Source organism: Ovis aries, chromosome 13, assembly GCF_016772045.2.
Source record: "Ovis aries strain OAR_USU_Benz2616 breed Rambouillet chromosome 13, ARS-UI_Ramb_v3.0, whole genome shotgun sequence".
NCBI classification, from domain to species: Eukaryota; Metazoa; Chordata; class Mammalia; order Artiodactyla; family Bovidae; genus Ovis; species Ovis aries.
Window position 1 is genome coordinate 20,010,526 of NC_056066.1, and position 15,541 is coordinate 20,026,066.

A 15,541-nucleotide genomic window follows, 5' to 3' on the forward strand; every position below is an offset into this window, starting at 1 on the left:
ATGAGAGTGCCCAGGTAAGGGGGAAATGAAGTTTTAAGTAGAGTTTTAAAGTTTTAAATAGATCATGCATGGTCACATGGAGAATGTGTGTGTGTGTGTATATATATATATATATATATATATATATATTTTTTTTTTTTTTTGCTCAGAAAATAAGTTGAAGGAACCAGCCATGTGTATATTGGAAGGAAGCAATGTGTAAATGTAGAAGTCCTGAGGCAAAAGTAAGCCTGGTTTGTGTGAGGATCATGCAAAGGAATTTTATATCTACTTCTTATAGGACAGAAGCCCTTGTGATGATCTTGAGCAGAGGAACCAAGATCTGACTCACTACTTGATTTAGCTTTAACATGTTCTGGTGGTGCACCAGTGTCCATAGATGATGGTGACAAGCTGGCACAGGCAGAGAGGGATATCATTTGATGTCAAAAGATTTAAAAGTCAAATATTTAGCAAGGTGAGAAATCTCCATACTGCTTGACACAGTGGTTGAATCAGTTTCCATTCCCACCAAAAATGTACGAGTGTTCCCTTCTCACCACATCCTTGCCAACATTTGTTATCCGTGTTCTTTCTGAAGGCAGTCATTCTGACTAATTTATGGTGATATCTAATTGTGGTTTTGATTTGGATTTCCCTGATGATTAGTGACGTTGAGCATCTTTTCATGACCTGTTGGTCATCTGCATTTCCCCTTTGAAAAAAGTGTCTATTCATTTCTTTTGCCTGTTTTTTAACCTGGTCATTTGTTTGTTTGTTTGGTTTTTTGATGTTGAGTTGTGTTGTTGTTTATATATTTTGGAAATTAACCCCTTATCAGTAATCATTTGCAAATGTTTTTTTCCCATTCCCATGGTCTCTTTTGCAGAAAAGGTTAATTAATTAAAAGTTTAATCAGGTCCCATTTGTTTATTTTAGCTTTTATTTCCGTTACTTTAGAAGATGGATCATTTCTGTGATTTATGTCAGTGTTCTGCCTATGTTTCCTCTAGGAGTTTTATTGGATCTGGTCTTACATTCAGGTCTTTAATCTATTTTGAGTTTATTTTTGTCTATGATATTAGAGAATGTTCTAATTTCATTCTTTTACATGTAGCTATCTAGCTTTCCCAGCACTACTTATTGAAAAGTCTGTATTTTCTTCACTGTATATTCTTGCCTCTTTTTGTGTTGAGTGAGAATTATCTATGGAAGCAGGGGATGAAAGGACAATTCCACCACTTTGAAGTCCTGTGTTGCAAGGACTATGGCAGTGGGGGGAGTGGGAGGAAATAGGCTCCATTTGAAAGATCTGCAGGAAAGTAAATCCAGGGTGGACCCAGGTAAAGAGGTTACCATATGTTGTATTTGATACATGTACAGTTATCAGCCAAATGATAGGCTCTTTGTTTCCACATTAAAGCATGTAACCTACTTCACTGGAGACCTAGATGATTTGGCTTGGAGTCTTAGCAATCGCCACAGAGATCTGATTAAAATCTAGAAGTACTGACATGGTCATGTTATTCTCTCTTCTCTTCTCTTCCTGAATCTGTTTCTCTGTCTATATAATAGTGCGATGCTGCCATAGAGGAGAGTTGGGTTCAGCACTCTCTGTAGAACAAAGGTTAACCTTTTGAGAATCCCATGATCCTTTCTAGTGATACCACATCTCACTTTTTGCCAATCTTTACATTTAACAGATGACATTTTGCCATGTCAAGAGGCATCGAATACTGAGAAGGAACTATGCCATCCAGATAGAAGTCTCTGCAGATTTGATTCTACAGATGAAGGATTGAGGTGTAAGTGCAAAAATGAGATGCCTGCCTGCCATCCATGAGACTCGGACCCCCACAGAAATATCAAACCACTAGTAGGGGTACTCACTCGACAGGCTCTGTGTCATCTGTGTCCTTGTTTTACCAGGAGTATCACTGGGGTTTTAGCTGGATTGTAATTGGAAGTGTGTGGTTTATTAAAAAAGTGAAAGATAGTAAATATATCAAGTTAAGGTAATGTTTTGAAAAATAGTTGCTCTAAAAATCATGGAATTAAATACAATGTATCTTCTTTAAAATTTTAATGTGATTGTGAATAGTAAATGATTTAAGCTAACTGAATTCCATAAAGTAGGTAAAGTCTGGTATTTCTTATGAAAAAAAAAAAACACACACACAGTGGAAGTGTGGTAATGGTTCTCATTTGGGAGGATGCCTGTCTGGATCAAATTACGAACTTTTAAAAAGAAGAGTTCACTCTAAGGCTTATTGGTATGAATTAGTGTATTTGTGTGTGTATATATGCTTAGCCTTGATTGCAACTATAACCATTGTTAAGCAGCCACTCCAGTAGACTATGATAGTCTGCCAACATCTTTTTCTCCTCTCCTCAGTGTGTCAAGCCTGTGGATTTGCATTTGACATGTGTGATTGGGTATCAGAACCAACTGCTGGGCAAACTTCCTGGATGCGCACAAAAGCAAGAGAAATTCCTGTGTTAGAATATACACCTCAACAAGATCAGAGCAGTGATGATGAAGGTAGCAAATAAAAATCATATCAATTATATTTCCATTTTTACTTTTTTTAGTGTTTGCTCTAGAATCATAGAAATGCATTTACAACTAAGCTAAGATTTTTTTCAAATAACTCTATGCTTTTCACGGGTAGTGCAAGGAACTTATTATAATAAAATACTCCTAATTCTTCCTTCAATTCTCTCATATTATTGATATCATTCATTTCACTTAATTAGCAAATACATTAAGACTATTCCTGTTGTGAACGAATTTATTTTTTGATCAGCTAAGCAAGCTGAAAATAAAATGTTTTGTTTTACATTCATTTATTCCTTCTCTAATACCATTCCTTTCTTTATGTAGATCAGAGTTCCTGACCTGCGTTATTTTTCTTCTCTCTGAAGAATGCCTTTTAGCATTTCTTACAAAGCAAGTCTGGAGTATTTCAAAATTTTTGCTTGTCTTTGATTGTCTGCAGTTTTTAATATAATAATTTGCTTCGGTGTCGTTTCTTGGACATTTATCCTACTTGGTGTTTCCTGAGCTTCTAGGATCTGCACTTTGGTGTCTGTCTGACATTGACTTGGGGGAAAATTCTCAGTCATTATTACTTCAAATACTGGTTTTCTTCCTGTCTCTCTTCTTCTCATATTCCCATTATGCATATGTTGCATCTTTTTAGTTTTCCTGAGTTCTTAGATAGAATTAAAGAATTGCTCCTTTATTTTCCACTGTTTGCTTTTCAGTTTTGGAAGATCCTATTGATGTATTCTTAAGCTCAGATTCATGCCTCAGTTGAGTCAGTCTATTAATGAGTTCTTTGAAGGCATTCTTCATTTCTGTTCTAGTGTTTTTTATTCCTAACATTCTAAACTCTCTGCCTATATTATCCTTTTTGCATGTTTTCTACTTTTTCTATTAGAATTCTTAACTTATTAATCCTAATTTTAAAAAATTTACAGTCTTATTATAGCATCCCTGCCATTTATGGGCCTAGTTCTGATGTTTTTTTTTTTCTCTTCAAACTTTTTCGCCTTTTAGTATGCCTTGTAATTTTTTTGTGAAAGCCAAGCGTATTGGAATTAAGATAAATAGGTGTTTAATATGAGGTTTTTATATTTTTCCAGTTACAGATTAGGCTCTGTTTACTGATGGCCATAGCTTTTAATGTCTGAGATGAAAATTGTATCTGATATTTTTGTTTTCATCCCACTGTTGTCTTTGAGTTTCCCTAGAGATGTCTTCTGAAATAAGGTCTGAGGCCTGCTGTCCTTTGATAACATGCCCTTGTTATTTTACAAGACCATTTTTGATATGGGGATCACTTGTGAGAGGAAGGGAAGCATCCTGTAGTCCCAGGAGTCAATCTCAGTCTTTGAGAGGAATGGTACCTTTGCTCTAAAACCTTGACACATCCTTCTCCCTTACATCACGTGAGACAGGAATGCCAGAGGGGACTGGCTCTGGATATTTGTCTCACTTCATGTGGAAGGTTAGAACTGATGGATTTGATATTTCACTTCTCCCTGATCTCAGCTGCAGTCAGTTACGTAGTGGTGGTGGTAAATAGTTTGTTTGGAGTGAAAGTCTTGTTAAGAATAACAGGAGAGGCCAGGTATATTTCAAAATGATTACTTTCCTTTTCCTCTGTGCTGTGCTCAGCTGCTTCAGTCCTGTCTGACTCTTTGTGACCTATGGACTGTAGCCCACACGGCTCCTCTGTCCACAGGATTCTCTAGGTAAGAATACTGGAGTGGGTTGTTGTGCCCTCTTTCAGGGGATCTTCCCAACCCAGGAATTGAACCTATATCTCCAGGGTCTTCCACGTTTGCAGGCAGATTCTTTACCCACTGGGCCACCTGGGAAGCCCTCTTTTCCCCCTTGTTGTTGTTGTTCAGTTGCTCAGTCATGTCTGACTGTTTGCAACCCTATGGACGGCAGCATGCCAGGCTTCCTGTCCTTCACCATCTCCCGGAGCTTGCTCAAACTCATGTCCATTGAGTCAGTGGTGCCATGCAACCATCTGTTCCCCTGCTGCTGCTGCTAAGTTGCTTCAGTTGTGTCCAACTCAGTGCGACCCCATAGATGGCAACCCACCAGGCTCCCCCGTCCCTGGGGTTCTCCAGGCAAGAACACTGGAGTGGGTTGCCATTTCCTGCTCCAATGCATGAAAGTGAAAAGTGAAAGTGAAGTCGCTCAGTCGTGTCCAACTCCCATGGACTGCAGCCCACCAGGCTCCTCCATCCATGGGATTTTCCAGGCAAAAGTACTAGAGTGGGTTGCTGTTGCCTTCTCTTCTCCCTAGCTGTAGGCAAAAAGGGATTTTGCTCTAACTCTTACTGTGAGAATCTGGTAGGGCTCCTGGAGGTAAAACAGAATGGGGTCCTCTCTAAGATGGGACTGTCTGGAGTTTTCAGCTCTCAAGTGCATTCACACTGAGCCTCTAGCAGTTCATCCATTACAGTCTAGATTTCTCCACCCCAGTACTGATTCCCACAGAAGTTTGTGTTCTTGGGATTCTGGGCTTGAAAGCTGTGATTCTCTATATCTGCTTGTCTCACCAATTCCTGCCCAGTGGTTTGTACCCTGACCTCAATTTTCTTAGGGGTATAAGAGGAGTTGTTGATTTTCAGTTCATATATTTTCTTGCTGAGTGGATGGGAGTAGCAACTCCCAAGCTCCTTACTAGTGGTCCAGAAACAGGAAAATTTGCAGGCTCTCTTTCAATGAGATTTGTTCTCTTTCTCCACTACTTTTATTCTTTACAGCTCTTTTTCTTTGTTCTTGCCTTCTTGTTCAGCTGTTTTATTGTGGTATTACTCAGCAACCCAGAACCTTATGTGAGTAACAGTCCTGTTGTAGGGTCTCATATGTTTTCCACATTCTGTCACTTAGCCCTAGCCACAGCAATGAGGGTAGGCATATTTCCCATCTCAGTTTATAAGCAAGGTTCCCAGCCCCAATCTCTAACTTCATTGAGAGAATTAGGCTCTGTTCATCCAGGGCTGTGCAGCATTTGAAGTAGTTGAAATTCTCGCCACTACAGCCTGTCTGGTCTCAAGTCTGAGAGTTCTATGGTTTCAGCTCTGTTTATCATACCTGTTCTTCCTCATCTTTTGAGATGTTTTCTCTTGTGCTTATTCTGTCTCTGCGTTTATAAAACTGTATTTTTATGTCATTTATCATTTCCTTGGGTATAGGTCAGAGGCAAAGTATTAATTTATTGTACTATTTTGATTAAAGTCAATCAGAGCTTCACTAAATTCATAGTTTTTTTTTTTTTGAAGCTGTAGGAATATTTGCTATCTTACAAGGAAATAGAGCATTTGAAAAACCCTATTTTTAGAATTAAAGTTATAAAAATATAGAAATAGCTTTGTATTTCTATATTATATGTATTACTGAATTAAAATAAATCCAGATTAGTTTTAAGAATCAGATGGGAAAAATTGATTGACAGTATTTTTATGTACTACAAAACCCATCCATGTAATTTGTGGGATTGTAAGTATCTGGTATTTCAACATAGTTTGGTCAGAAAGAGGCAGTTTAAATTGCATTCCCTTAAATGATGAAGGTTTTCCTGTGAAGAATAGAAAAAATAACCAAAAGGAAAAATAATTCTGGGAAGAAAGATGAGGAATTTTTGATTAAAGAAAGATTGCATTGTGACATTTAAATGATCATTTGGTGGCACAGAGATTTTTATATCAATAGATTTCTTTTTATAAGAACATTCATATTGAGGATAGTATAAAACTTTGATTTCAGGAATTAGGATGAGATTACAATGCATTTTAGAAATCAAATATGGCAGGACTTCCCTGATGGTCCAGTGGTTAAGACTTTATCTTCCAATGTAGGGGGTGAGGGTTCTACCCCTTGTCAGGCAGCTAAGATCCCATATGTCTCATGGCTGAAAAAACCAAAGCAGAAAACAATATTGGAACACATTCAATAAAGACTTTAAAAATAGTCCACATCAAAAAAAAGTAAGAAAATATGGAAATGAAAATCTATAATTTGTAGTTGATGTCATTAAAAAAATCCTATTCTTTTAAATAAAATACTTGTGTTTTAAACTTGATTTTGAAAATTCCAGAAACATGATAATTTTGTTCAAACAGAAACAGCTGAGTTTTTTCTAAGTTGCTTTTCCCCCCTTTATTTTTCAGGTTACTGTCTATGGGTAGGGGCTAAGCAAGCTTCTACTCTTACTCATTTAGACAGCAGGGCTTACCTGAATAGCTCCGTGTGTCACTGCCTGGGCCGGAGCTGCCATCTTCAATTCTATTACTCTATGGAAAACAGTGTTCTCAGAGTAGGACTGTCTAATGATAAGGTGAGAAGAAACTTGTATTACTTTCAAATTCAGTAATAAATGAAATTTCTATTCTTGGCAATTTTTATTTCTATTTCTTAGTTATGTGTAGACTGCAGGTATTTTTTGACTTGCCTTTATTTGATATACTTTTTTTTTTTTTCTCTGAGGGGGAGTTTACGTTTTTCTTTTCCATTATGTTTTAGTAAAAGATATTGAATGTAGTTTCCTGTGCTATACAACAAAAAATGTACTAAGAAATTAGTTTAAGAGATATTGTCAAGTACAAAAGTCATGGTGATAGTTTGTAAAAACTTCATAAGATTTTTAAAATTCATGAAAATATGTTAAAAGTAACTATGGTGTCGTAATGTATTGGGGATTCTATATTATTAACTCTACACTGAAGTGTTGATGTGATCTGCTCTGGACTTTTATTCTCTGTAACCTTAAAGCTATAAATATGATGGAAGTAAATTACTTGTTCTGTTACAGTAGATTCAGTTTTAAAAAGATTGGTAATTGCTGATTAAATAAGCCAAATGAGTCATATAACTGGAAAAAAAATAGTGCATTGGGCAGAGAGAAAGTTGTAGTGGTAATGCTAGTGAGTAAAAAGCAACAACTAACTTTAACTGAAAACAATCCTGTACACATACAAAAAATACTTGAGACTCTGAGAATTTCTATTGTGAAAAATTTATTTACAGGTAGGAATAAAGAAATTGTAGGGGTAAACAGCAGTCACTGCAGAAATGGGAGACATTTGACAATAATTGCAGGAATTCTGACACTGGAAAAGGACAGTAAAAAGCCTCCAATCAAGTTTCCTTTTGCTCAAATGGCTTTGGGTAAATTGAGTTGAAACTTCTGGGTGACATCAGTCAGATTCATTCTTCAACAAAAGTTTATCACTTGTACTTATCAGGTGCCACTAACCATCTTTCAGAAGCATTTTCCTTTGTTCTATTTTAAAAATTCATTATTTTAAATTGGAGAATAATTGCTTTACAATATTGCGTTGGTTTCTGCCATATATCAACCTGAGTCTGCCATAGGCATACATATGTCCTCTCCCTCCTGAACCTCCCTCCTACCCTCCACTCCATCCCACCCCTCTGGGTTGTCACAGAGCACCAGATCTGAGCTCCATGTGTTATACAGCAACTTTCCACCGGCTGTCTAATTTTACACATATAATGTATGTGTTTCAGGGCTACTCTCTCCATTTGGGCCACCCTCTTCCCTCTGTGTCCACAAGCCCGTTTTCTATGACTGCCTCTCCATTGCTGCCCCACAGATAGGTTCATCAGTACCATCTTTCTGGATTCCATATATATACACAATATATGATATTTATCTTTCTCTTTCTGTACTTCATCCTGTATAATAGGCTCTAGAAGTGTGAAGTGACTTCATAGTTGATCCTCAAGTATCAAACTTCTTATTACCAAGATACTTGAACATCGAAAAGCCATTCTTTTCTCCTGAGTTCTATCATTTCACCTGTCCCTTTTTCTTTTTTGTGTCATTCTCATCATATCCAGTCTTTTTTTTTTTCTTCTACTTCTCTTTTCCAGGACTTTCATAGACTGCTAAAGCTGAATACTCTCATTAGATGGCCTAACACATTTTTCTTTGTTACATGGATGAGACATTTTACTATATTTTCATTGCATTTTTCCAGTAGTATTTGGCAGTGTGCTGCCCTAGAATCTATTTGATATATTTCATTCAATTTGATGTGGTATGGGATTTCTTTGGAAGGAACGATGCTAAAGCTGAAACTCCAGTACTTTGGCCACGTCATGTGAAGAGTTGGCTCATTGGAAAAGACTCTGATGCTAGGAGGGATTGGGGGCAGGAGGAGGAGGGGACAACAGAGGATGAGATGGCTGGATGGCATCACTGACCCGACATACGTGAGTCTGAGTGAACTCCGGGAGTTGGTGATAGACAGGGAGGCCTGGCGTGCTGAGATTCATGGGGTGGCAAAGAGTCGGACATGACTGAACAACTGAACTGAACTGAGGTGGGTGGAGGGGCTGAAACACCTCCCTGCCCTTTCTGTAGGGCTCCAAACTTTTAAGATAATTGGAAAATTTTTACGAACAAAAATAGGTTTAACTTTATATGTTATAGCATTCAAGCTTCAAGTATCTTTTAGTCACTATCAGCTGTGTCATGTAAACCAAGTCCAGTGAACTTTCATGTACTTTGAAACTTTCTGCAATTTCCAAATCCTCCTTCAACAAAGGCATAGTAAAAAGAAAATTCTGAAATTTTGTTGAGCTTATATTATAGTTAAAGATGCATTTTAAAAAGTATGATGTTACAATGCTGCTTTTCAAAAGGTGGGTGATTAATATTCATTAAATGTTGAATGAATTATTATCCTAAGTTTAAGTAGAAATTTGTGTTTTTTATCTTCTAATACTAAGGGTTATTTTAATATCCTGAACATCAGTGGTAGATTATGTTTCAGTACGTGTATATGGAGATATGAATTATTGGAAGTGAGCAGTATCATTCCTCTGGCTTTGGGACTGTACAAGAAAAAAGTGCAAATAAATTGGTTTCAAATACTATGTCATATAATAATAATAGACTTCTCAAGATTCTGTCTCCCTCCTTATAAGAAGAAGTTAACCGTGGAGAACTCATCCAGCGTATTAATCAGAAACAACTGGAGGTACATCTTAGGCAGTGTTGACTGATACTTGGTCCATGAGTTCACCAGCATTCTGTAAGGCACTGTCCAGTCTTTTCTGACACTATTCACTGTGCTTGCTACATGCCACGCATCGGTCACTAGTGCAAAATCTGCATCACAGTACATTTAAATGACAACTTGATGTTGTGTCACAAAGGTAAAAAGGACTTCAAACCTATCATTTAAAAAATTAGCTCTTGATGAAAATGATCATTAACATAATCTGTGGATAGAATAACAAAAACAACCCTTATGATAACGTGTGCAGGTGAACCAAGAAATATCTAGGGGGAATGTTAAGCACAATTTTATTTTTTGGAGTACATTAGAGCTTGAGAAATAAAAAATAGATGAAAGGAAAGTTGTTAGATAAAAAGTTGAAACTTTGAAAGTCAGCTCCAGTGTATGTACCATCTAACTGTTCTTAGGATTAAGTTTCTGCCCATCATCTATAAGATAATAATCATAGCAATAGCCTATCTTTTATCCTCAGGAAAGTTGCCATGTCAGTGAGCCAAGGATAGTATGGGTTCCCAGCTTGTGGTGACTTTTATATATTTTTAAAATTCCCACTGGCAAATAAATAGGAGGAACTTGTAGTTGAGAAAGGAAAAAAAAATGCCTTAGAAAAATATCTTTTCTTGTGTGATACAAGTTTTAAAGCTATAGTAAGCTTTCCTTGAAGGAGAGCTTTTGCTAAAGTACATGGACCTATCACCACATGCGATCAAAAGTAGTTTTAAAAAAAAAAAAACTTGAATTTGATATCTGATTTTTTTTTCCCCCACTGGAAGAGGCGGGGAGAAGCAGAGAGCTCTAAGAGATCCGATCATATTTTTCTTGAGAGGTAAAACGGCATTATTAAGCCTGGTCTGGGGAGTTTTGCTGTTGTTGTTGTCCAGTTGCTAAGTCCTAGGTGTGTGCTCAGTTACTCAGCCATGTCTGACTCTTTGCGACCCCATGGACTGTAGCCCATCAGGCTCCTCTATCCATGGGGATTCTCCAGGCAAGAATACTGGAGTGGGTTGCCATTCCCTTCTCCAGGAGATCTTCCTGACCCAGGGGTGAAACCCACATCACTTGCATCTCCTTCATTGGCAGGCATATTCTTTACCACTCTGTCACCTGGGAAGCTGGTCTAGAGGAGTAAAGACATTTACATAATTTTGATTGATTGATTTTAAAATAATAGAACATTGGAACATCACTTGAAGGCTTTTCTGACCTGAGGGTTTGTGTTTTACATTGACACCTGTTGAAAGTAACTAGCTAAATGTGAGAGTATGGACAAATATAAAATAAAAGCTGATATCACGTAGTTGGAGTAAATTTTTTTTGTTTGTATTACTTGTGTTGTCAGATAGGAAAATGTGGTAGAAAAGTCTAGATTTCATACACAATATACCATTAAATGATTTTTCAAATGCTAAGTTAAGTTTAGAAAGAACTATGCTCAGCCTCCTGAACAAAATGTAAATGCATTCTTCTTCAGGTAGAATGGGGAAAATCAATTAGTCATTGTGAAGAAAGAGCAAAACAACTGTACATTACCCTCATAAAGTGAAAGTGAAGGGACGTGGTAAATGCAGCTTGCCTGGTAGTGTCAATAAAAGCGTCAGTGGAGGACATAGTGTCTCAGTGCTAAATAACTAAAGTTGCTTAAGAAATTATTGAAAGAAAAATGTGCTGTATTTTTCAACCCTTTATAACTTCATTGTGATGTGACCTGGAAACTATCAGCTGAAAATATGTGCCCGCCATGTATGTTTCATTGTCTTATGGAAGTCTTAAATGTTCATATAATTAAGTAATAGAATGAAGTACATTTTAATGGGTTTAGACTATCTTCTCTGAAATATTTAAGACCTAGAAATTGGAGTAGATAACAGAGGGCAAAGAACAAAGCTAAAAAGAAATTCATATTTAGAAAATCTTGCATATGAATGAAATAAGTGAAACCAAGTAAGGAGATAAAGGCTCTTAAGAGTCTGAAAGTGATGGATGTCATGTGTCATCTGGATTACAATTAGATGTCACCTTCCAGTGCTATTTCCTATCTCACAGATGGGAGGTCACAGAGATGGCCTCAGAGTTTAACCTGAGACATTTATGCCACTGTCTGCATTTTCACTGTATTTCACTATCTATCTATATCTATCTATCCTCCTCCTCCTCCTCCTAAGTTGCTTCAGTCGTGTCCGACTCTGTGCGACCCCACAGATGGCTGCCCACCAGGCTCCTCTGTCCCTGGGATTCTCCAGGCAAGAATATTGGAGTGGGTTGCCATTTCCTTCTCCATATCTATCTATATATGTGTGTGTGTGTGTGTGTGTGTATAATTGTTCAGTTGCTCAGTCATGTCCAACTCTTTGCAACCCCATGGACTGCAGCACTCCAGGCCCCCCTGCTCCTCACCATCTCCTGAAGTTTGCCCAAGTTCATGTCCATGGCATTAGTGATGCCATCCAGCCATCTCATCTTCTGATGCCCTCTTTTCCTTTTGCCTTCAATCTTTCCCAGCATCAGGGACTTTTCTAATCAGTTGTCTGTTCACATCAGATGACCAAAATACCAGAGCTTCAGCTTTAGCATCAGGCCTTCCAACGAATATTCAGGTTGATTTCCTTTAAGATTGACTGGTTTGATTTCCTTGCTGTCCAACAGACTCTCAGGAGTCTTTTCTAGCACCACAGCTCGAAGGCATCAATTCTTTGGCATTCTGCCATCTTTATGGTCCAGCTCTCACAACCGTACATGACCACTGGGAAGGCCATAGCCTTGACTATATGGACCTTTGTTGGCAGAGTAATTTCTCTGCTTTCAACACATTGTCTAGGTTTGTCATAGCTTTCCTGACAGAAGCAATCGTCTTCTGATTTCTTTGCTGCAGTCACCATCCACAGTGAATATATATATCACTAAATCTAAGGAAAATAGGGTTATTTCACAGCATGAAAGCACAATCAAAATCATAAAGTCCAATACTATGGGCAAAATTATGGAATACTTTATAAACTTTTATCAAATATATGACCTCCTAGTATATAGTAACATAGTTTCGCATATACTTTGCAACCTGGAAAATGACCATCATAGAGACATCTGACATAGGATGCTTTAGAAGACATGGAAAGGTCTTTGACTGAGTGACTGGAGAGTAAAATAGAAATATAATCTCCAGAAAAGAACTGTATGATTTGGAACTTGGAATGACTTCTTCCATAGGAAAAAATATTTGAGATTTGCAGAAAATATATCTGATAACTTTTTTTTACTTTCATGTTAAATATTTGCTTGCATTTTTTCTTTTCTTTAATCAAGGCAATATTGCAGCATGTAGTAATATCAGTGGGATCAGTGTTTAAATAGCTGGCTTATTAATTGATGCTTCAGTTCAGTTCAGTCACTCTGTCGTGTCCAACTCTTTGTGACCCCCTGAATTGCAGCATGCCAGACCTCTTTGACCATCACCAACTCCCAGAGTTCACGCAAACTCATGTCCATCGAGTCCGTGATGCCATCCAGCCATCTCATCCTTGGTCGTCCCCTTCTCCTCCTGCCCCCAATCCCTCCCAGAATCACAGTCTTTTCCAATGAGTCAACTCTCGCATGAGGTGGCCAAAGTACTGGAGTTTCAGCTTCAGCATCATTCCCTCCAAAGAAATCCCAGGGCTGATCTCCTTTAGAATGGACTGGTTGGATCCCCTTGCAGTCCAAGGGACTCTCAAGAATCTTCTCCAACACCACAGTTCAAAATCATCAATTCTTTAGCACTCAGCTTTCTTCACAGTCCAACTCTTACATTCATACATGACCACTGGAAAAACCATAGCCTTGACTAGATGGACCTTTGTTGGCAAAGTAATGTCTCTGCTTTTGAATATACTATCTAGGTTGGTCATAACTTTTCTTCCAAGGAGTAAGCATCTTTTAATTTCGTGGCTGCAATCACCATCTGCAGTGATTTTGGAGCCCCAAAAAATAAAGTCTGACACCTTTTACACTGTTTCCCCATCTATTTCCCATCAGTGATGGGACCAGATGCCACGATCTTCGTTTTCTGAATGTTGAGCTTTAGGCCAACTTTTTCACTCTCTTCTTTTACTTTCATCAAGAGGCTTTTAGTTCCTCTTCACTTTCTGCCATAAGGGTGGTGTCATCTGCATATCTGAGGTTATTGATATTTCTCCCAACAATCTTGACTCCAGCTTGTGTTTCTTCCAGTCCAGCGTTTCTCATGATGTACTCTGCATAGAAGTTAAATAAGCAGAGTGACAATATACAGCCTTGATGTACTCCTTTTCCTATTTGGAACCAGTCTGTTGTTCCATGTCCAGTTCTAACTGTTGCCTCCTGACCTGCATATAGGTTTCTCAAGAGGCAGGTTAGGTGGTCTGGTATTCCCATCTCTTTCAGAATTTTCCACAGTAGATTGTGATCCACACAGTCAAAGGCTTTGGCATAGTCATAAAGCAGAAATAGATGTTTTTCTGGAACTCTCTTGCCTTTTCCATGATTCAGCAGATGTTGGCAATTTGATCTCTGGTTCCTCTCCCTTTTCTAAAACCAGCTTGAACATCGGAAGTTCATGGTTCACGTATTGCTGAAGCCTGGCTTAGGGGATTTTGAGCATTACTTTACTAGCATGTGAGATGAGTGCAGTTGTGTGGTAGTTTGAGCATTCTTTGGCATTCCCTTTCTTTGGAATTGGAATGAAAACTGAACTTTTCCTGTCCTGTGGCCTCTGCTGAGTTTTCCAAATTTGCTGGCATATTGAGTGCAGCACTTTCACAGCATCATCTTTCAGGATTTGAAATAGTTCAACTGGAATTCCATCACCTCCACTAGCTTTGTTCATAGTGATGCTTCCTAAGGCCCACTTCACATTCCAGGATGTCTGGCTCTAGGTGAGTGATCACATCATGATGATTATATTGGTCGTGAAGATCCCTTTTGTACAGTTCTTCTGTGTATTCTTGCCACCTCTTCTTAATATCTTCTGCTTCTGTTAGGTCCATACCATTTCTGTCCTTTATTGAGCCCATCTTTGCATGAAATGTTCCCTTGGCATCTCTAATTTTCTTGAAGAAATTTCTAGTCTTTCCCATTCTGTTGTTTTCCTCTCTTTCTTTGCATTAATTGCTGAGGAAGGCTTTCTTATCTCCTCTTGCTATTCTTTGGCACTCTGTATTCAGATGCTTACATCTTTCCTTTTCTCCTTTGCTTTTTGCTTCTCTTCTTTTCACAGCTATTTGATACTTAGAATTTTATATTTGGAAGTGTAGTACTTTAATCAAGATTCCATTCAAATTTTTCTTCCAAACTTATTCTCTATAATAAAAAATAGGCATCTTTATTATGTATATATACTTTATTTCTTTAGTTTTTAAAAGATAATTTTCATAGAGTGGTTTTAGTGTCACAGCAAAATCTAAAGAAAGGTACAGAGATCTCCCATACACCCCCTGTTCCCACATATTCAGTCTCCCCCATTAGCATCATCTCCCACTAGAATGGCACACACGTTACAACTGATGAACCTACACTGACATGTCATTATCACCTGAGGTCTCTAATTTACATTAGGGGTCATGTTTAGGGCTGCATATTCAGGTTTGGACAAATGTATAATGAATGACATGGATCCATCATTATATTATCATAAAGGGTATTTTTGCTACCTTAAACACTCTCTGCACTCTCTCTTTTCCTCCCTCCCTATCTCCATTTCTTTATTTTTGTCTTAGAATATAATATATTATTTTAAATAATACTTCAGTTTTTTAGTACTTAATACCCTACAGGTACGATCAACTCTACTGAAATGTAATTAAGAGGGCACGTATATAAATATGAGATTAGAATTTTGGGAATGAGTGATGTTTTTTTCTTTGAATCAAAGGAAGAAGAAACATTTTGGATATACAACACATCAACTCACAGAAAATGGGTGAAAGTGGATGTGGTAATACCAGAAGAACTGAAGACATTTAAGGTATAAAAGGGA

General features: G+C 37.7%; 1 protein-coding gene across 3 annotated transcripts in view; it reads left to right on the forward strand.

Annotated features, from left to right (window-relative positions):
* MALRD1 (MAM and LDL receptor class A domain containing 1) overlaps positions 1-15,541 on the forward strand; it is a 600,846-nt gene that overhangs the window by 35,212 nt on the left and 550,093 nt on the right. For all 3 annotated transcript variants that reach the window (XM_042230497.1, XM_060397269.1, XM_042230498.1), the window contains exons 6-9: positions 1,683-1,784; positions 2,375-2,521; positions 6,676-6,842; positions 15,437-15,529. In XM_042230497.1, the coding sequence (XP_042086431.1) occupies positions 1,683-1,784; positions 2,375-2,521; positions 6,676-6,842; positions 15,437-15,529 (509 nt within the window). The remainder of the gene's footprint in view (positions 1-1,682; positions 1,785-2,374; positions 2,522-6,675; positions 6,843-15,436; positions 15,530-15,541) is intronic.